Source organism: Dromaius novaehollandiae, chromosome 29, assembly GCF_036370855.1.
Source record: "Dromaius novaehollandiae isolate bDroNov1 chromosome 29, bDroNov1.hap1, whole genome shotgun sequence".
NCBI lineage: Eukaryota > Metazoa > Chordata > Aves > Casuariiformes > Dromaiidae > Dromaius > Dromaius novaehollandiae.
The window spans coordinates 3,071,788-3,093,124 of record NC_088126.1 but is presented as its reverse complement, the minus strand read 5'-3'; the positions used below and the strand labels follow the sequence as shown (position 1 = coordinate 3,093,124).

Here is a 21,337-nt window from a genome sequence, read left to right as displayed (position 1 = left end):
GGGGGGCCCTTGCCCTTTTAAGGCCGCGCCCGCCGCCCCGCCCCTGCCCCGACCTGCCGAACCGGTCCGCCCCGCCCGACCCCGCCCCCGAGGCCCCGCCCCTTCCCCGAGGCCCCGCCCCCGGGCCCCGCCCCCTCCTCCCGGCCCCGCCCCGCCCCGTCCCGTCCCGGCTCAGCCGCGAAGCACCGGCCCCTCCGCCGCGCACGGCCCGGTTCGGCCCGGAGCGGCCCGGCTTAGCCCGGTGCGGCCCGGAGCGGCCCGGTTCGGCCCGGCTCAGCCCGGTTCGGCTCGGAGCGGCCCGGTCCGGTCCGGCCCGACCGGGTCCGGCTCGGCTCGGTTCGGCCCGGCCCGGCCCGGTTCGGCCCGGTTCGGATCGGTTCGGTTCGGCCCGGATGGTGCTGGCCGGGAGCCGAGCAGCGCCGTGAGCCCGCAGGTGTCCGCATGGCCCCCCGCGGGATGCGGCCCGGGACGCCCTGCCTCCTCCTCCTCCTCCTCTCTGCCGCCGGTAAGGCTCCGCCGCCGGCACCGGGGGCACCGGGGGCACCGGCTTCCCCTGCGCTGGGGAGCCCGGAGCGGGGAGGGCACCGGCACCCCGGGGTTGGGGCGGTGGGAGGCGGCGGGGCCGAGCGCCGGGGGGGCGGGGGCGGCGCGGGGTCCCGGGCGGTGCCCGGGCCGGGGGCGACACGCGTGGGAGTGGGAGTGTGTGAGTGTGAGTGTGAGTGTGCACACGCGTGTGTGTGCGTGTGAGTGTGTGTGAGTGTGTGTGAGTGTGCACACGCGTGTGTGCGCGTGTGTGCGTGTGTGTGTGCACACGCGTGTGCACCTGTGCGTGTGCATGCGTGTGTGCATGAGTGTGCAGCTGTGAACGGGGCGGCTGTTGTCGGGGTGTGTGTGTGCACGCGTGTGTAGGTGCCTACAGGCGTGTGCGGGTGTGCGTGTGTGTGTGTGCGTGTGTGTGCGTGTGTTTCCGTGGGGCGCCGGGGGACCCGGCCCCTGTGTCCCGTCACCCCCCTCCTCGGGGGGTGGGAGTCCCCCATGCGGGGACATGTTGGGGACAGGGCTGGGGACATGTTGGGGACAGGGCTGGGGACACCGGGGGGACAGAGCTGTCCCGTCTGGGGACACTGGGGGGGGGCAGGGCTGCCCGGGGGGGACACTGGGGGAGAGAGGGACAGTGTGGGGCAGGACAGACCTGTCTGGGGACAGGGCTGGGGGGGGGGGGGGACGCCACTGGAGGGACGGGGACAGGAGGTCCCGGACGCCTGGGCTCTCTCCCAGCCCCCCCCAAGCCTGGGCGCTGCACCCAGGGGTGCTGGGGGGGGGTTGGGGGGGTGGGCAGAGCCCCCCGCCCTCCCGCCGTGCCTCAGTTTCCCCCACGTACCGGGGGGGCCTCGGGGGACGGAGCCAGGCGGCAGGCGAGACCGAGGGGCCCAGGCGTCCGGGGGCCGTGGGAACGGCCCAGGCGCCCCAGGGCAGCAGGTGACGTCACGGGAACGGGGTGATTCCCACCCCCCCTCCCCGTGTCCCACCGTGACGTGACCGTGGGGGCACCGTGCCCATCCCCTGGCATCAGGCCTGCGCCCGCCCCGGCCCCCCAGCCGGTGGGGTGGGCACCGGGGGGGGGGGCATCGCGCGTGTGCAAGGGGGGACGCGTGAGCGTGCAGGTGTGCTCGCGGGGGTGTGCACACCTGTGTGCACGGGAGAGGGGGACGTGCGGGGCTGTTTGCACACGCGTGTGTTCACGGCCGGCTGTAGCGCGTGTGTAGGGAAGAGCAGCAACACCGTTCCCACCCGTGTGCCTGACGGAGACACGCGTGTGCTTGTGCGAGGGAGCGGGGCTGCGCGCGTGCAAGGCAGAGGCACGCGGGCGAGACGGGCGCACGCGCGTGTGCGAGGAGGCAAAGAGAGCGGCGGCGAGGGCTGCGCGTGCGACCCGGGTGCCGCCACGTCCGGACGCCGGACAAGAGGGGAAACTGAGGCAGGAGCGAGCCGGGGCCCCGCGACCACGTCCGGACGCCGGACAGGAGGGGAAACTGAGGCAGGAGCGAGATGGAGGTGTCACCGTGACGTCCGGACACGGGACAGGAGGGGACACTGAGGCAGGAGGGAGCCGGGGCCCCGCCGCGCCGGGCGGTTCGAGGCAGTGACCCGGCGCCGAGCCGGTCGAGCTGGTTCCCGGCTCCGTTCTCACGGGGCTCCTTCCTCCGGAGTCAGCCCGTTTGGGTGGAGATGCCCCGCGGCGGGTGCTGGCTGCCTGCCGAGCCGCCGGGGCCCAGGCGTCCTGCGCGGCGCTGGGGCTTCGGCGTGACTCACGCGCCGCCCGGGCAGCTCCGGCACCGGGGGAAACCGAGGCACCGGGCGGCACCGGGCCCCGCGTTCGGACTGCCGAGGCTCCGAAGCAGCCGGGTCGTGAGCCGTGGTCCGACCACCCCAGCTGTAGCCTTGGCAATGATTTAATTAATCCACAGCTAATCACGACGTAATTAGCGCTCTTTAATTAAAGCATGGCTCCGAAGCCCCCGGTGCGGCTCTGGGGCCGCCTCGCCGGCCGAGGGGCAGAGTTAAGGGTAAATCGCCGGTGGTCGGCGCTCCGGGTGCTCCGGGTGCTCCGGGTGCTCAGCGCGGCGCCGGGCGCCCCCGCGGCTGGCAGCACCCCGGGGTGCCGGATCCGGGCGGGCCGTGGGAGGCGGCGCGAGGGAGTGGAGCCCTCGCAAGCCGCGGCAGGGCCCCGGCATCCGAGCGGGCCGGTTTAGCTGGCCTCTCCGGCCCGGCGCAGCGCCGCAGGCGGGCGCGTTCCCGGCGTCGTCGCCGCCGCCCGGGCCGACCGGCTCGGTGGGGTGGCCCGGCCCTGCCCTTCGCCCGCCCGCGCGGGGTGGGGGAGCGCGGCCCGGACGCCTGGGCCCCCCGTGCTCCTTGGTGGCCGGGTGGCTGCGGAGGGGGTCGCTGGTGGGAGCATGGCCCTGCGCAGGGGCGCGCACAAGCGTGTGCGAGGGTGTGCGTCTGGATGCGGGTGTGCGTGAGCCACGTGACGCGTAAGTGTGTGCGCGTGTGCAAGCGCGTGAGCGTGCGCGAGCATCCAATGTGGACGTGTGCAAGTGTGCAAAGGTGCGTGCGGCCCCACGCACACCTGAGCCTGTGCGAGCACGCCTGCGTGTGCAAGCACAAACGTGCACGCATGTGTGAGCGTGTTCAAGCATGTGTGAGCGTGCGTAAGTGTGCGTGAGAGCACGTGCAGGCATCCAGGAGTGCTTGCAAGCACACGTGAGTGCACGCACGCGTGTGTGAGAATACACAAGTGTGCCCAAGTGTGTAGGATAAGCCCGAGTGTGTTTGTCCAAGTGTGCCCACGCACACACAAGCATGCCCAAGCGTGTGTGAGCATGCCCAAGCACACGTGAGTGTGCCCGAGTGTGCCCCATCATGTATGAGCGTGCACAAGCGCGTGCGAGCACAGCCAAGCATGAGCGTGCCCAGGTGTGCGTGAGCATGCTGAAGCAAATGTGAGCATATGTGAGCGTGTATGAGCGTGTCCAAGCGTGCATGGATGCGTGTGAGCACACTCGCGTGTGAATGAGGGTGCCCAGGCACGTGCAAGTGTGCCCAAGCACGCAAGGATGCGCGTGAGCCTGTCCAAGCGTGCCTGAGCACGCCCAAGTGTGCGAAAGTGTGCAGAGCTGTGCCCAAGCACGCGTGAGTGTGCCCAAGCCTGCGTGAGGATGCAAAAGCGTGCAAGGGTGTGTGCGAGCGTGCACGAGCATGCCAAAGCGTGCGGAGATTTGTGCGAGGGTGTCCCAGCATGTAGGAGTAGGCCAAAGTATGCCTGGATGCGTGTGGGTGGGCACAAGTGTGTGTGAGTGTGTCCAGCCATGTATGAGTGTGCCCAAGCGTGCATGAACATGCCAAAGCGTGCAAGGATGTGTGTCAGCACGCCTAAGTGTGCAAGCAAATGCCAAAGCAAGCATGGATGCGTGCAAGCATGTCGAAGTATGTGTGAGCGTGCCGAAGTGTGCGTGGATGTGTGTGAGTGTGCACAGGCATCGGAGAGCGTGCACAAGCGTGCATGAGCATATCCAAGCATGCATGAGTGTGCTGAACCATGCATGAGCGCGCACAAGCGTGCATGAGCGTGCCAAAGCGTGCAGAGATGTTTGTGAGTGCACAAGCGTGTGCAATATGCCAAAGCATGCGTGAGCGTGCACAAGCATGCGTGAGCGTGCCAAAGCATGCAGAGATGTCTGTGAGCATGCACAAGTGTGTGCAATATGCCCAAGCGTGCCAAAGCGTGCATGAGCGTGCTGAAGCACGCATGAGCATGCCAAAGCATGCAGAGATGTTTGTGAGTGTGCCCAAGCGTGTGCAATATGCCGAAGCATGCTCAAGCATGCATGAGCGTGCCAAAGCATGCATGAGCGTGCACAAGCATGCATGAGCGTGCCAAAGCATGCATGAGCATGCTGAAGCATGCAGAGATGTTTGTGAGCCTGCACAAGCATCTGCAATATGCCCAAGCGTGCCAAAGCGTGCATGAGCATGCAAAAGCGTGCATGAGCGTGCCAAAGCATGCAGAGATGTTTGTGAGCGTGCACAAGTGTGTGCAATATGCCCAAGCGTGCATGAGCATGCCAAGGCATGTAGAGATATTTGTGAGTGTGCCCAAGCGTGTGCAATATGCCTGAGTGTGCCAAAGTGTGCATGAGTGTGCACAAGCATGCATCAGCATGCCAAAGCCTGCAGAGATGTTTGTGAGCATGCACAAGCGTGTGCAATATGCCCAAGCATGCCAAAGCGTGCATGAGTGCCAAAGCATGCAGGAGCACGCAAAAGCATGCATGAGTGTGCAAAAGCATGCAGATATATTTGTGAGCATGCACCAGTGTGTGCAATATGCCCGAGCGTGCCAAAGCGTGCAGAAGCGTGCATGAGCCTGCCAAAGCATGCAGAGATGTTTGTGAGCGTGCACAAGACGTATGCAATATGCCCAAGCGTGCATGAGCGTGCACAAGCATGCATGAGCGTGCCAAAGCGTGCAGAGATGTTTGTGAGAGTGCCCAAATGTGTGCAATATGGCCAAGCGTGCTGAAGCATGCATGAGCGTGCACAAGCATGCATCAGTGTATCCAAGCATGCGTGAGCGTGCCAAAGCATGCAGAGATGTTTGTGAGCGTGCCCAAGCGTGTGCAATATGCGCAAGCGTGCATGAGCGTGCCAAAGCATGCGTGAGTGTGCAAAAGCATGCATGAGCATGCCAAGGCGTGCAGAGATGTTTGTGAGTGTGCAGAAATGTGTGCAATATGCCCAAGCGTGCATGAGCGTGCACAAGGATGCATGAGTGTATCTAAGTGTGCATGAGCGTGCCGACGCCTGCAGAGATGTTTGTGAGTGTGCCCAAGCGTGTGCAATACGCCCGAGCGTGCATGAGTGTGCTGAAGCGTTCATGAGCATGCACAAGAGTGCATGAGTGTGTCTAAGCGTGCATGAGCGTGCCGAAGCCTGCAGAGATGTTTGTGAGCGTGCCCGAGCGTGCCAAAGCGTGCATGAGCATGCAAAAGCATGCGTGAGCGTGCCGAAGTGTGCAGAGATGTTTGTGAGCATGCACAAGCGTGTGCAATAGGCCCAAGCATGCGTGAGCGTGCCCAAGCGTGCATGAGCATGCCAAAGCATGCATGAGTGTATCCAAGCGTGCATGAGCATGCTGAAGCGTGCAGAGATGTTTGTGAGTGTGCAGAAATGTGTGCAATATGCCCAAGCGTGCATGAGCATGCACAAGCATGCATGAGTGTATCTAAGCGTGCATGAGCGTGCCAAAGCCTGCAGAGATGTTTGTGAGCATGCACAAGCGTGTGCAATACGCCCGAGCGTGCCAAAGCATGCATGAGCATGCAAAAGCATGCGTGGGCGTGCCGAAGCGTGCAGAGATGTTTGTGAGCATGCCCAAGCGTGTGCAATAGGCCCAAGCGTGCGTGTGTCCAAGCATGCATGAGTGTATCTAAGCGTGCATGAGCGTGCCGAAGCCTGCAGAGATGTTTGTGAGCTTGCCCAAGCATGTGAAATATGCCCGAGCGTGTGTGAGTGTGCTGAAGCGTGCATGAGTGTGCCCAAGCATGCATGAGCGTGCCAAAGCATGCGTGAGCATGCCAAAGCATGGGTGAGCGTGCTGAAGCGTGCAGAGGTGTTTGTGAGTGTGCCCACGTGTGTGCAATACGCCCGAGCGTGCCAAAGCATGCATGAGCATGCAAAAGCATGGGTGAGCGTGCCGAAGCGTGCAGAGGTGTTTGTGAGCGTGCCCGAGCGTGCCAAAGCATGCATGAGCATGCCAAAGCATGCGTGAGCGTGCCAAAGCGTGCAGAGATATTTGTGAGCATGCCCAAGCGTGTGCAATAGGCCCAAGCGTGCGTGAGCATGCACAAGCATGCATGAGTGTATCTAAGTGTGCGTGAGCATGCCGAAGCCTGCAGAGATGTTTGTGAGCGTGCCCGCGCGTGCCAAAGCATGCATGAGCATGCCAAAGCATGGGCGAGCGTGCCGAAGCGTGCAGAGGTGTTTGTGAGCGTGCCCGCACGTGCCAAAGCATGCATGAGCATGCAAAAGCATGGGTGAGCGTGCCGAAGCGTGCAGAGATATTTGTGAGCGTGCCCAAGCGTGTGCAATAGGCCCAAGCGTGCGTGAGCATGCACAAGCATGCATGAGTGTATCTAAGTGTGCGTGAGCGTGCCGAAGCCTGCAGAGATATTTGTGAGCATGCCCGCGCGTGCCAAAGCATGCATGAGCATGCCAAAGCATGAGCGAGTGTGCCGAAGCGTGCAGAGATGTTTGTGAGCGTGCCCGAGCGTGCCAAAGCATGCGTGAGCATGCAAAAGCATGCGTGAGCGTGCAGAGGTGTTTGTGAGCGTGCACAAGCGTGCGCAGTACGCCCGAGCGTGCCGAGCGCGGGCCGCTGCCACCCTGGCTGCCCGCAGGCTGCCGCCCCGGGGCGGTGGAGGTGGAGCGCAGCGTGACGGCGGTGCTGGGCCAGGACGTGGTGCTGCCGTGCCGCTACCGGGCGCAGGAGGGCGAGAAGGTGGTGCAGGTGACGTGGCTGAAGCGGGGCGCGGCGGGCGCCGGCGCCGAGGTGGCGGTGCTCAACCTGGAGCACGGGGAGCACGTGCAGGCGCCCTACGCGGGGCGGGTGCTGCGGCGGGCGCCCGGCGCCCTGGAGGACGGGGCCATCGTGCTGAAGAACGCGGCGCAGGGCGACGAGGGCGACTACGAGTGCCACCTCATCACCTTCCCCATGGGCAGCTTCGAGGGGCGCCTCAGCCTGCGGGTGCTGGGTGAGCGCGGGGCGCGGGGACGGGGCGCGGGGCGGCGGGGTGGGGGCACTGGGCACTGGGAAGGGGCAATGGGGCAGCAAGGACTAGGAGTGGGGCACTGGGAATGGGGCAGTGGGGACTGGGAATGGGCACTGGGCAATGGGGCAGGGAGGACTGGGAGTGGGGCACTGGGAAGGGGGCACTGGGCACTGGGAATGGGGCAGTGGGGACTGGGAATGGCCACTGGGCAATAGGCAACAGCAACTGGGAATCGGGCAATGGGGACTGGGAATGGGGACTGGGCAAGGGGCAACGGGGACTGGGAATGGGGCAGTGGGGACTGGGAATGGGCACTGGGCAGGGGCAATGGGGATTGGGAACAAGGACTGGGCACTGGGCAAAGGCAACAGCAACTGGGAACAGGGCAATGGGCACTGGGCATGGGGACTGGGCAAGGGGCAATGGGGACTGGGAGTGGGGCAATGGGGACTGGGAGCAGGGACTGGGCAATGGGGCAGGGAGGACTGGGAGTGGGGCACTGGGAATGGGGCAGTGGGGACTGGGAAGGGACACTGGGCAACGGGGCAATGGGCACTGGGAGTGGGGCAATGGGGACTGGGAATGGGCACTGGGCAATAGGCAACAGCAACTGGGAATTGGGCAATGGGGACTGGGAAGGGGCACTGGGCAAGGGGCAATGGGGACTGGGAACAAGGACTGGGTACTGGGCAATGGGGACTGGGAATGGGCACTGGGCAGGGGCAAGGGGCACTGGGAACAGGGAGTGGGCAGGGGCACTGGGGACTGGAAATAGGGCAATGGAGACTGGGCAGGGGCACTGGGCACTGGGAATGGGGACTGGGCAATAGGGCAGTGGGGACTGGGAAGGGCACTAGGCAGGGGGCAGTGGGGACTGAAAATGGGGCAATGGAGACTGGGACTGGGCAAGTGGCAATGGGGACTGGGCACTGGGAGTGGGCACTGGGCAAAGGCAACAGCGACTGGGAACAGGGCAATGGGAACTGGGCATGGGCACTGGGCAGTGGGCAACAGGGACTGGGAGCAGGGACTGGGAAATGGGGCAGGGAGGACAGGGAACGGGGCAGTGGAGACTGGGAATGGGCACTGGGCAATGGCACTGGGAACAGGGAGTGAGCAGGGGCACTGGGGACTGGAAATGGGGCAATGGAGACTGGGACTGGGCACTGGGCATGGGCACTGGGCAACGGAGCAATGAGGACTGGCCATGGGCACTGGGCACTGGGCAATGGGGACTGGGAATGGGGCAGTGGGGACTGGGCACTGGGCACCAGGCAGTGGGGACTGAAACCTGGGTGATGGGCACTGGGACTGAGACCTGGGACCTGGGTGATGGGCACTGGGACTGGGACCTGGGCATCAGGGACTGGGCAATGGGCACTGGGTGTTGGGCACTGGGACCTGGGCAATGGGCACTGGGACCCAGGCACCAGGGACTGAGCACCAGGGACTGGGCGATGGCCACCAGGGACTGGGACCTGGGTGATGGGCACTGGGACTGGGTGCTGGGTGATGGCCACCAGGGACTGGGACCTGGGTGATGGGCACTGGGACCGGGACCTGGGCGATGGCCACCAGGGACTGAGACCTGAGTGATGGGCACCAGGGACCGAGACCTGGGTGATGGGCACCAGGGACTGGGGACCAGGGACTGGGACCTGGGCGATGGCCACCAGGGACTGGGTAATGGGCACCAGGGGCTGAGACCTGGGACCTGGGTGATAGGCACTGGGACCGGGACCTGGGCGATGGCCACCAGGGACTGAGACCTGAGTGATGGGCACCAGGGACTGGGCAATGGCCACCAGGGACTGAGACCTGGGTGATGGGCACCGGGGACTGGGTGCTGGGACTTGGGCGATGGGCACTGGGACTGGGACCTGAGTGATGGCCACCAGGGACCGAGACCTGGGTGATGGGCACCAGGGACTGGAGACCAGGGACTGGGACCTGGGCGATGGCCACCAGGGACTGGGTAATGGGCACCAGGGGCTGAGACCTGGGACCTGGGTGATAGGCACTGGGACTGAGACCTGGGTGATGGGCACCAGGGACTGGGGACCAGGGACTGGGACCTGGGCGATGGCCACCAGGGACTGGGTAATGGGCACCAGGGACTGAGACCTGGGTGATAGGCACTGGGACTGAGACCTGGGTGATGGGCACTGGGACCGGGACCTGGGCGATGGCCACGAGGGACCGAGACCTGGGTGATGGGCACCGGGGACTGGGTGCTGGGACTTGGGCGATGGGCACTGGGACTGGGACCTGGGTGCTGGGTGATGGGCACTGGGACCGGGACCTGGGCGATGGGCACCAGGGACCGAGACCTGGGCACCGGGCACCAGGGACTGGTTGCTGGGCCCCGGGCACACGCGGGGCCGGCGTTGGCGGGGCCCCGGGCCCGTCTGACGGTGCCGCCCGCCGCAGTGCCGCCGCTGCCGGTGCTGAACCCGGGGCCGCCGCTGGAGGAGGGCCAGGGCCGGACGCTGGCGGCCTCGTGCACGGCGGAGGGCAGCCCCGAGCCCACGGTGCGCTGGGAGACGGCGGTGCGGGGCACGGCGGCCGCCCGCCGCGCCGCCCACGCCCGCTCCGCCTCCGTCACCAGCGAGTTCTTCCTGGTGCCCGGGCGCAGCATGGACGGCCAGAGCCTCACCTGCGTCGTCGCCCACCCCGGCCTGCGCCACGAGAAGAGGATCACCCACCGGCTCAGCGTCGCCTGTGCGGCCCGGCGGCGGGGCGCGGGGGGCGCGGGGGGCATGGAGGACATGGGCATGGGGGGACATGGAGGACGTGGGGGGACATGGCGGGCATGGGGGGACATGGAGGATGTGGGGGGCACCAGGGCATTGGGGGGCATGGAGGACATGGGCATGGGGGACATGGAGAAACATGGTGGACATGGGGGGACATGGAGGATGTGGGGGGCTGTGGGGACGTGGGTGGCACCAGGACGTTGGGGGGCATGGAGGACATGGGCATGGGGGACATGGAGGACATGGGGGGACATGGAGAACATGAGGGGCCATGGGGACGTGGGGGGCATGGAGGACATGGAGAAACATGGTGGGCATGGGGGGACATGGAGGACGTGAGGGGCATCGGGGACACGGGCATGGAGGACATGAGGTGCCATGGGGACGTGGGGGAACATGGAGAACATGAGGGGCCATGGGGACACGGAGGGCATGGAGGACATGGAGAAACATGGTGGGCATGGGGGGACGTGGAGGATGTGGGGGGACATGGAGGACATGAGGAGCACCAGGGCATTGAGGAGCATGGAGGACATGGGCATGGAGGACATGGGGGGCCTGGAGTGCATGGAGAAACATGGTGGACATGGGGGGACATGGAGGATGTGGGGGGCCGTGGGGACATGGGGGACACCAGCACGTTGGGGTACATGGAGGACATGGGCATGGAGGACATGGGGGGCCTGGAGTGCTTGGAGAAACATGGTGGACATGGGGGGACATGGAGGATGTGGGGGCCATGAGGACATGGGGGCACCAGGGCATTGGGGGGCATGGAGGACATGGGGGGCATGGAGAGATGTGCAACAAAGGGGGACTTGAGGGACACAGGGGACTTGGTGGATCTGGAGGGACAGGTGACATGAAGGGACATGGGGGACATGGAGGGGCAAAGGGGACATGGAGGGACATGGGGACTTGGGCACAGGACATGAAGGCACACGGGGGCTTCAGACATGGAAGATGGTGGGCATGGAGGGACATGGAGGGACTTGGGGGACATGGAAGATGGGTATGGAGGGACATGGATGGCATGGGAGACTTGGACAGGGAGGGACATTGGGGACAGGTGTGGTATAGGGGACATGAGAGACAGGGAGGAACTTGGGGGACTTGGAGGGCATGGGGGACTTTGGGGGCATGGAGGGACTTGGACATGGGACGAGGACATGGAGGGAAATGAAGGGACACAGGGGACTTGGGACATGGAAGACACGAAGGGACGTGGAGGGACTTGGGGGACACGGAAGACATGGTGGGCATGGGGGGACCCAAAGGGACACGGGGGGACCCGAAGGGACACGGGGGCCTTGGGGGACGTCAGGGGGCAGCGGGGCCTTGCTGGGCTGCCGCAGCCGGTGGCCCTCGTCCCCTGCCTGTCCCTCACGGTCCCCTCGTGGCCAGACCTCTCGGACGCCTCGGTGGTGGGGCACACGGAGGACTGGCAGGAGGGCATGGAGGGCGCCATGCTGACGTGCCTGGGTGACGGCAACCCCCCGCCCACCTACAACTGGACACGGTACGGCTGTGCGCGGGGGGGGACAGCGGGGGGCCGGGGAGGTGTGAGCGCGTCCGCGTGCTTGCACACGCGTGTGAGCTGGCTGCCTGGTGATGGGCGTCTGCGGTCCCTGTCGTGTCACCTGTCCTATGCACAGCTCCATGTCCCTGCTGTGTGTCCCATGCATGTATCTGTGTCCCTGTCGTGCCCCGTGCACACGTCCCTGTCCCTGCTGCGTGTCCCATGCGTGTATCTGTGTCCCTGTCGTGCCCCGTGTCCTATGCACAGCTCCATGTCCCTGCTGTGTGTCCCATGCATGTATCTGTGTCCCTGTCATGCCCCGTGTCCTATGCACACGTCCCTGTCCCTGCTGTGTGTCCTGTGCATGTATCTGTGTCCCTGTCGTGCCCCGTGTCCTATGCACACGTCCCTGTCCCTGCTGTGTGTCCCATGCATGTATCTGTGTCCCTGTCGTGCCCCGTGTCCTATGCACAGCTCCATGTCCCTGCTGTGTGTCCTGTGCATGTATCTGTGTCCCTGTTGTGCCCCGTGTCCTATGCACATGTCCCTGTCCCTGCTGCGTGTCCCATGCATGTATCTGTGTCCCTGTCGTGCCCCGTGCCCCGTGCACATGTCCCTGTCCCTGCTGCGTGTCCCATGCATGTATCTGTGTCCCTGTCGTGCCCCGTGCCCCGTGCACATGTCCCTGTCCCTGCTGCGTGTCCCATGCATGTATCTGTGTCCCTGTCGTGCCCCGTGTCCTATGCACATGTCCCTGTCCCTGCTGTGTGTCCCATGCATGTATCTGTGTCACTGTCATGCCCCGTGTCCTATGCACACGTCCCTGTCCCTGCTGTGTGTCCCATGCATGTATCTGTGTCCCTGTCGTGCCCCATGTCCTATGCACATGTCCCTGTCCCTGCTGCGTGTCCCATGCATGTATCTGTGTCCCTGTCGTGCCCCGTGTCCTATGCACAGCTCCATGTCCCTGCTGTGTGTCCCATGCATGTATCTGTGTCCCTGTCGTGCCCCGTGTCCTATGCACACGTCCCTGTCCCTGCTGTGTGTCCTGTGCATGTATCTGTGTCCCTGTCGTGCCCCGTGTCCTATGCACACGTCCCTGTCCCTGCTGCGTGTCCCATGCATGTATCTGTGTCCCTGTCGTGCCCCGTGTCCTATGCACATGTCCCTGTCCCTGCTGCGTGTCCCATGCATGTATCTGTGTCCCTGTCGTGCCCCGTGTCCTATGCACACGTCCCTGTCCCTGCTGTGTGTCCCATGCATGTATCTGTGTCCCTGTCGTGCCCCGTGTCCTCTGCACATGTCCCTGTCCCTGCTGTGTGTCCCATGCATGTATCTGTGTCCCTGTCATGCCCCGTGTCCTATGTACATGTCCCTGTCCCTGCTGTGTGTCCCATGCATGTATCTGTGTCCCTGTTGTGCCACGTGTCCTATGTACATGTCCCTGTCCCTGCTGTGTGTCCCATGCATGTATCTGTGTCCCTGTCATGCCCCGTGTCCTATGCACATGTCCCTGTCCCTGCTGTGTGTCCCATGCATGTATCTGTGTCCCTGTCGTGCCCCGTGTCCTACGCACATGTCCCTGTCCCTGCTGTGTCCCATGCACATGTCCTCACCCCTGCTGTGTCCCCCGCACACGTGTCCCTGCTGTCACCTCCGTGTCCCCGCTCGGCCTCCCGTGCACCTATCTCTGCTTCCGCCGTGTGTCCCCTGCACGCGTCCGTGTCCCTGCCCGGGGGGGGCCGTGGCGGGGCGGCGGGCGGGCGGCGCAGGTCGGGCCGTGCCCGGGCAGGTCCCGCGCCGAGCCCGGGCAGGGTGTCGGCAACCCCGGCACCGTGGGAACTACAGCCGCCCTTTGATTTCGGCGCCCGCCGCCTGTACCTGCCCGGGCGGGCCGCGGCGCCGCGGGGGGCTTCACGCCGCCTCCCCGCGCCGCAGGCTCGACGCCCCGCTGCCCGCCGGCGTGCGGCTCAAGGGCGAGACCCTCCTCTTCCCGCGGCCCCTCGCGGCGGCCGACGCCGGCGAGTACGTCTGCCGCATCTCCAACCGCGTGGCCACCAAGGAGGTCCGCGCCAACGTCAGCGTCAGGAGCAGAGCCGCAGGTGGGCGGCTCGGGGGGGCCGGGGGGTGCTCGGGGCCTCGTTATGGGGGGAAGGGGCTGATCTGCGGTGCCCGGTGGGGTGGATGCGACGGGGGGTGGAGGGTCTCTGCCGCTTCCACCCTTTCATCCGTCTGGCCACACGTCTGTCCCCGGACGCTTCTCTCCCTCCACCTACCTGCCCGTCTGTCTCTCCTTCCTGCCGCTTCGCTCCATCCGTCCTTCCGCCCCTTCGCAGGCGCTTTGCCCATCCATCCACCCATCTGTCCGTCCTTCCGTCCCTCCTCCTCCCTATCCTCCCTCCCTGGATTCTTCTGCGTGTCCACCCCCCGTCTGTCCGTTCAGCTGTCCAGCCCCAGGCACTCCTTTCCAGCCATTCGCTGCTCTGTCCATCCTTCCTCACTGCCCAACTCCATCCGTTCACTGCCACTTCATCTAGTGAATCTATCTATCCATCCATCTCCCCTGCCTCATCTCGCATCCATCCATCTGTCCCTCTGGCCACTCATCGGTCCATCCATCTCTGCCTCTTTTCTCCCATCCATCCCTCTGTGTGTCCACTCGTGTGCCCATCCGTCCACCTGTCTGTCCATCTGCTTGCCTGTTCATCCATCCACCCATCTGTCCATCCACCCATCTGTCCATCCACCCATCTGTCCCCTGTCACTTTTCTCTATCCATCCACCTGTCTCTCCGTCCGTTTGTTCATCACCCATCCATGTGGCCTTTTGTCCATCCATCTGTCCATCCATCCACTCATCCATCCACTCATCCATCCATCCATCCCTGCCACTTTTCTCTATCCATCCACCTTTCTCTCCATCCGTTTGTTCATCACCCATCCATGTGGCCTTTTGTCTGTCCATGCACTCATCCATCCGCTCATCCATCCGCTCATCCATCCATCCATCCATCCATCCCTGCCACTTCTCTCTATCCATCCATTTGTCTGTCCATCTGTGCATCCATGCACCCATCTACCCGCCCATCTACTCATCCATGCACCCATCTACTCATCCCTGCACCCATCTACCCACCCGTCTCCTCATCCCTCCGCCCGTCTCCCCACCCTGCCCCCCGCCCGCGGCCCCCCCCCCCCCGGTCTCACGGGCGTCCCGCAGACGAGGAGGTGCGTCAGGTGGACCTGGTCTCCGCCTCGGTGGTGGTGGTGGGCGTCGTCGCCGCCGTCCTGCTCTGCGTCCTCGTCGTCGTCATCGTCGTCATGGCCCTCTACCACAAGCGCAAGACCAAGCGCATCTCCGAGAAGTAGTAAGAGCCGGGCGGGGGCCCGGGGGGGTGCGGGGGCGCGGGGGGGTGGGGGGCGGCCTTGGCGGGTGCCGGGGAGGGGGCAGAGGTGGGTGGGGGTGGCGGGGGCTGGCGTCACCCGCTCTGAGGACCGCCACCGCCGTGCCCGCAGCGAGGAGGAGCTGACGCTGACGCGGGAGAACTCCATCCGCCGGCTGCACTCCAGCCACAGCACCGACACGCGCGCCCAGGTGGGCACGGGGGGCTGGCGTGGGGCGCCCATGGGGCTGGGGTGCTGGGTGTCCATGGGGCTGGGGTGCGGGGTGCCCATGGGGCTGCCACAGGGCGCCCATGGGGCTGGCGTGGGGCGCCCATGGGGCTGGGGTGCGGGGTGCCCATGGGGCTGGGGTGCGGGGTGCCCATGGGGTTGGTGTGGGGCATCCATGGGGCTGGCGTGGGGTGCCCATGGGGCTGGGGTGCGGGGTGCCCATGGGGCTGGGGTGCGGGGTGCCCATGCGGGCTGGTGTGGGGCATCCATGGGGCTGGGGCTGGGGTGCCCATGGGGCTGGGGTGCGGGGTGCCCATGGGGCTGGGGTGCGTGGTGCCCATGGGGTTGGTGTGGGGCATCCATGGGGCTGGCATGGGGCGCCCATGGGGCTGGGGTGCTGAGTGCCCATGGGGCTGGGGTGTGGGGTGCCCATGGGGCTGGCATGGGGTGCCCATGGGGCTGGGGTGCGGGGTGCCCATGGGGCTGGCGTGGGGCACCCATGGGGCTGGCGTGGGGCGCCCATGGGGCTGGGGTGCTGGGTGCCCATGGGGCTGGGGTGTGGGGTGCCCATGGGGCTGGTGTGGGGTGCCCATGGGGCTGGGGTGCGGGGTGCCCATGGGGCTGGCGTGGGGCACCCATGGGGCTGGCGTGGGGCGCCCATGGGGCTGGGGTGCTGGGTGCCCATGGGGCTGGGGTGTGGGGTGCCCATGGGGCTGGTGTGGGGTGCCCATGGGGCTGGGGTGCGGGGTGCCCATGGGGCTGGCGTGGGGCACCCATGGGGCTGGCGTGGGGCGCCCATGGGGCTGGGGTGCGGGGTGCCCATGGGGCTGGCGTGGGGTACCCATGGGGCTGGCATGGGGTGCCCATGGGGCTGGGGTGCAGGGTGCCCATGGGGCTGGGGTACGGGGTGCCCATGGGGCTGGCGTGGGGTGCCCATGGGGCTGGGGTGCAGGATGCCCATGGGGCTGGCGTGGGGTGCCCATGGGGCTGGTGTGGGATGCCCAAGGGGGCTGCTGTGGGGTGCCCATGGGCCTGGCGTGGGGCGTCCATGGGGCTGCCGTGGGGTGCCCATGGGGCTGGGGTGTGGGGTGCCCATGGGGCTGGTGTGGGGCGCCCATGGGGCTGGGGTGCGGGGTGCCCATGGGGCTGGGGTGTGGGGTGCCCATGGGGCCTGGCGTGGGGTGCCCATGGGGCTGGGGTGTGGGGTGCCCATGGGGGCTGCTGTGGGGCACCCATGGGGCTGGGGTGCGGGGTGCCCATGGGGCTGGCGCGGGGTGCCCATGGGGCTGGTGTGGGGCGCCCATGGGGCTGGGGTGCGGGGTGCCCATGGGGCTGGGGTGTGGGGTGCCCATGGGGGCTGCTGTGGGGCACCCATGGGGCTGGGGTACGGGGTGCCCATGGGGCTGGGGTGCGTGGTGCCCATGGGGCTGGTGTGGGGCGCCCATGGGGCGCAGGGTGCCCACAGGGGAGGTGTGTGGGGAGGTCTGAGGTCCTGGGAAGCGGGGTGCCCAGAGGGTGCTGGGAATCGGGGTGCTGGAGGTGCTGGGTACTGGGGAGCCCAGAGGGTGCTGGGTATTGGGGTGCTCAAGGTGCCAGGTATTGGGGTGCTGAAGGTACTGGGGTGCCCAAGGGGAGCTGGGTATTGGGGTGCCCAGAGGGTGCTGGGAATCGGGGTGCTCGAGGTGCTGGGTATTGGGGTGCCCAAGGGGAGCTGGGTACTGGGGTGCCCAGAGGGTGCTAGGTATTGGGGTGCTCGAGGTGCTGGGAATCGGGGTGCCCAGAGGGTGCTAGGTATTGGGGTGCTCGAGGTGCTGGGAATCGGGGTGCCCAGAGGGTGCTGGGTATTGGGGAGCCCAAGGGGAGCTGGGTGTCGGGGTATCTGAGGTGCTGGGTATTGGGGTGCCCAAGAGGAGCCGGGTATTGGGGTGCTCAAGGTACTGGATTTTGGGGTGCCCAAGGAGGGCTGGGAAGTGGGGTTCCTGGGGGGCTGAGCATTAGGGTGCTGGGTGTCAGGGTGCCCGGGGGGGCCTGGGCAGCAGGGTGCTGGGTACCAGGGTGCCGTAGGAAGGTTGGGAAGTGGGTCCTGGGGGGGGGAAGCATTGGGGTGCTGCATATCGGGGTGCCTGAGGGGGCTGTGGGGGGGCAGAGCGAGGCAGTGGGGCGCACTCAGGTTACCCCTGGGTGCTGGGGGTCCCCTGTGCGCGGCACCCTTTGGGTGCTGAGCAAGAGGCGTCCAGCCTCCCCCTGCCCCAAACCCCACCGGGCCCGTGGGGCCGGAGGGGGCACCCAGGGCGGTCGGCCTGCAGGGTGGGGGCCCGGCCCGGCCCCCCCGGTTGCTCACGGCGGCTGTTTCAGCTGGAGGAGACGCTGCAGCTGCGCGCGGAGAGCCGGCAGGGCAGCCTGCGCGGGGACAGCCTGCGCGGGGACAGCCTGCGCGGCACCAGCATCTGCTCCGCCATGGTGAGACGCGGGGGGCGGCGGGGGGGGGGCCGGCTGGGGCGGGGGGGCCCGGCTCGGCGTCTGGCCTGGCACTGCGCCGTGTGCTGCCGCCGGAGCGTGTCCCCTGCTCCTGTCCTGCTCTCATGCGTGTGCAAATCCCCTTCCATATGTGTAAATCCCCCTTCCACATGTGCAAACTACCCTTCCGCGTGTGCAAACCACCCTTCCATGTGTGTAAATCCCCCTTCCACGTGTGCGAGCTACCCTTCCGCGTGTGCAAACCACCCTTCCATGTGTGCAAGCCCCCTTCCACTTGTGCAAATCCTCCTTCTACATGTGCAAATCCCCCTTCCACGTGTGCAAACCACCCTTCCATGTGTGCAAACTATCCTTTTGTGTGTGCAAACCCCCCTTTCACGTGGGCAAACCACCCTTCCACATGTGCAAATGCCCCTTCCACGTGTGCAATCCCCCTTCCATGTGTGCAAACCACCCTTCCACGTGTGCATACCTCCTTTCAGCGTGCAAACCCTTTTTGCTTGCGCCAATCCCCCTTCCATGTGTGCAAATCCCCCTTCCACGTGTGTAAATCCCCCTTCCATGTGTGCCAACCCCCTCCCACGTGTGTAAATCCCCCTTTGACATGTGCAAATCCCCCTTCCACGTGTGCAAACCACCCTTCCACGTGTGCATACCTCCTTTCAGCGTGCAAACCCTTTTTGCACGTGCCCACCCCCCTTCCACGTGTGCAAACCCCCTTCCACGTGTGCAAACTACCCTTCCGTGTGTGCAAACCCCCCCCACGTGTGCAAACCCCCTTCCACGTGTGCAAACTACCCTTCCGTGTGTGCAAATCCCCCTTCCATGTGTGCAAACCCTTTTTGCACGTGCCAACACCCTTCCATATGTGCCAACCACCCTTCCACGTGTGCAAATGCCTCTTCCACGTGTGCAAACCCCCTTCCATGTGTGCAAACCCCCTTTCCACGTGTGCAGACCACCCTTCCACGTGTGCGTACCTCCTTTCAGTGTGCAAACCCTTTTTTGTACTTGCCAACCCCCCTTCCATGTGTGCAAACCCCCCTCCCACGTGTGCAACCCCCCTTCCACGTGTGCAAATCCCTCTTCCACGTGTGCAACCCCCCTTTCAGTGTGCCAATGCCCCCCCACACCTTCTGGCGTGTGCAAGCCCCTTTCCCCTGCGCACCCGTGTTGGCTTGTCCAGCACCGACCTCAGGTGCCACCTCCTACGTGTGGCCGCCAAGGCACCCGTGTCCCCTATTGCCACCCCGCGTGCCACCCTCGGGTGCGGCCGTGCCACGCCCGGCAGGGACACGCGGGTCCCTGGGGGGGACGCAGGTCCCGGGGGGTCCCCACCCTCCCGCCGTGTCCCCGCAGAGCGAGGAGGCCGAGGGGCGCAGCTACTCCACGCTCTCCACGGTGCGGGAGATCGAGACGCAGACGGAGGTGCCGGCGGCGCCGCTGCTGCCCGCGCCGGAGGGCAAGGAGCCGAAGGAGGAGGAGGAGGACGGTGGCGACAACCCCATCAAGCAGGCCATGACCCACTTCGTGCAGGAGAACGGCATGCTGCAGGCCAAGCCCACCACCAACGGCATCTACATCAACGGCCGCGGGCACCTGGTGTGAGCGCGGCCGCCGCGGCGCCGGGCGGGACGGGACAGGACGGGACGGGACGGGACGGGACGGGACGCGTGGCCCAGCCCCGGCCCCTCGCCGCGCCGCCGGCCACCCCCGAGCGGCACTGCAGGATTTGGGGGGGCGGCAGGGCGAGGGGACCCCCTTCCCTCCTTGGCTGCCCCAGCCCCGCTTCAGCCCGCCTGCGGGGGTGGCAGGGACACTCGGCACGGGGCTCCGGTCCCCAAATGCCACCTTTGCTGCTGGCATGATGCTGGGGACATGCACCATGCTCCAGGATGGGGCTACGGTCCCCAAATGCCACCTTTGCTGCTGGCATGATGCTGGGGACGTGCACCATGCTCCAGGATGGGGCTCCGGTCCCCAAATGCCACTTTTGCTGCTGGCATGAGTTTGGGGACGTGCACCATGCTCCAGGATGGGGCTCCGGTCCCCAAATGCCACCTTTGCTGCTGGCACAAGTTTGGGGACGTGCACCATGCTCCAGTGTGGGTCTTCGGTCCCCAAAAGCCACCCTAGGTTCTGGCATGAGTTTGGGGACAGGACATGCAGTGTGCCCTGGTCTGGGGCTCTGGTCCCCAAATGCCACTTTTGCTGCTGGCATGAGGTTGGGGACATGTACCATGCTCTGGGCCAGGGCTCCGGTCCCCAAAAGCCACCCTAGGTGCTGGCATGTGCTTGGGGACAAAACCGTGCCCCAGGATGGTACTCCGGGCGCCAGATGCCACCTTCACTGCTGGCACGAGGTCGGAGGTGCCCCGCTGGGGACAGCGCTGGCCTGCCAGGAGGGAGGTGACAACAGCATCCCGGAGCCGCCAGCGCAGGACCACGCTCCAGAGGGAGCTGCTTCTCCGGGATGTCCCTGGGCATGGGGACACGGTCCTCCTGCATGGGGACACCGGGAGCCCCAGGACCTTGAGGACAGACACATGGGCAGGGACGTGGTCCCCCCCCCCCCTCAAAAATCCCCCTTTGGACTCTGGATCGGATCCTTTCCCCACGCGGCGCCGGGGGGAGGCGGAGGGGACGACGTCCCCGCTCGGGCTGTGCTGGTGGCACTCGGGGCACTCGTGTCCCCTTCCCCAACCCCCCGTCCCCTTGTCCCCCCGATACGGCCACATCCCCCATGTCCCATCTGCTGCCCCCAAAACATCCCTCCCCGGGGGCGAGCAGCCGGCGAGCGGCCCCGGCGCAGCCCGCGTCCCCCCGCCGCGGGGACCCCCCCCCGGGCCGGACCCCCCCCCCCCCGGGGCTCGCGGAGGGCTCCCCGGTGTACATAGAGCCCGGCGTGTACATACGTGTATAGGACGGGGGTCCCCGTCGCCCTTTCTTATCTGCACTGCTGGTTTTGTAAATAAATCCCCGTGCGGGACCCTGGGAGCGGCTGGCGAGTGCGTCTGGTCTCAGCCGGGGGGGGGCGCGGGGCCGGGTGCGTGCACGGGGGGGGCCGCGTGTGCAAGCGTGCACACGCATGTGTCCGCATGCACGCGGAGGTGTGTGCTTGCACACGGGCGCCCCGCGGGGAGGTGGGGCTGGGGGGGGGGCACGTGTGTGCCCACGGGGTCCTGGGTTTGCAAGCGTGTGCAAGCACGTTTACGCATGTGCAAAAGCACGTTTAAGCGTGTGCAAAAGCACGTTTAAGCGTGTGCAAGCACGTTTAAGCGTGTGCAAAAGCACGTTAAAGCGTGTGCTTGCACGGGCAAGCGTGTTCGAGCATCCGCACACGCGTCTGTGTCCGTGCGCAGGCCCGTTGCACGCTCACGGCCGCCGAGGCGAGCGTGCACGCGGAGCTGGGTGTGTGCAAAAGCGCACGCGCGCGTGCACGCAAGGGCTTGCGCGTGCAAGCACGGCCGTGTGCGCGCGCAGGCCTGGTGCAGGCTCGCACACGGATGCCGCCGCACGGGCCCGACCCCCCGGGGGGCCGTACGGACGCGGCGCCGGCCGCGCGGGCGTCCGGGGCGTGCGTGCACCCGTGCACCCGCGCGTGCAAGGGCGCCGAAGCGGCCGCAGCGTGCCGGAGCGTGCCGC

At 66.2% G+C, this 21,337-nt stretch overlaps 1 protein-coding gene across 1 annotated transcript; it reads left to right on the top strand.

Moving 5' to 3' along the window:
- Positions 1 to 178: 178 nt before the first annotated feature.
- Positions 179 to 20,689, top strand: NECTIN4 (nectin cell adhesion molecule 4). The gene is made up of 9 exons (XM_064498775.1): positions 179 to 505; positions 6,957 to 7,310; positions 9,759 to 10,049; positions 11,489 to 11,603; positions 13,542 to 13,705; positions 14,823 to 14,970; positions 15,119 to 15,197; positions 17,570 to 17,674; positions 19,052 to 20,689. Exons 1-9 carry the CDS (start codon positions 442 to 444, stop codon positions 19,298 to 19,300), a joined length of 1,569 nt encoding a protein of 522 aa, XP_064354845.1. The 5' UTR covers positions 179 to 441; the 3' UTR covers positions 19,301 to 20,689.
- Positions 20,690 to 21,337: the final 648 nt, after the last annotated feature.

Excerpts from the sequence above, each read along its gene's own strand:
- NECTIN4 (XM_064498775.1), top strand. The coding sequence starts at position 442 with ATGGCCCCCCGCGGGATGCGGCCCGGGACGCCCTGCCTCCTCCTCCTC. Across the intron at positions 13,706-14,822 it reads CGTCAGGAGCAGAGCCGCAG|ACGAGGAGGTGCGTCAGGTG; the intron begins GTGGGCGGCTCG and ends GGCGTCCCGCAG. Across the intron at positions 14,971-15,118 it reads AAGCGCATCTCCGAGAAGTA|CGAGGAGGAGCTGACGCTGA; the intron begins GTAAGAGCCGGG and ends CCGTGCCCGCAG.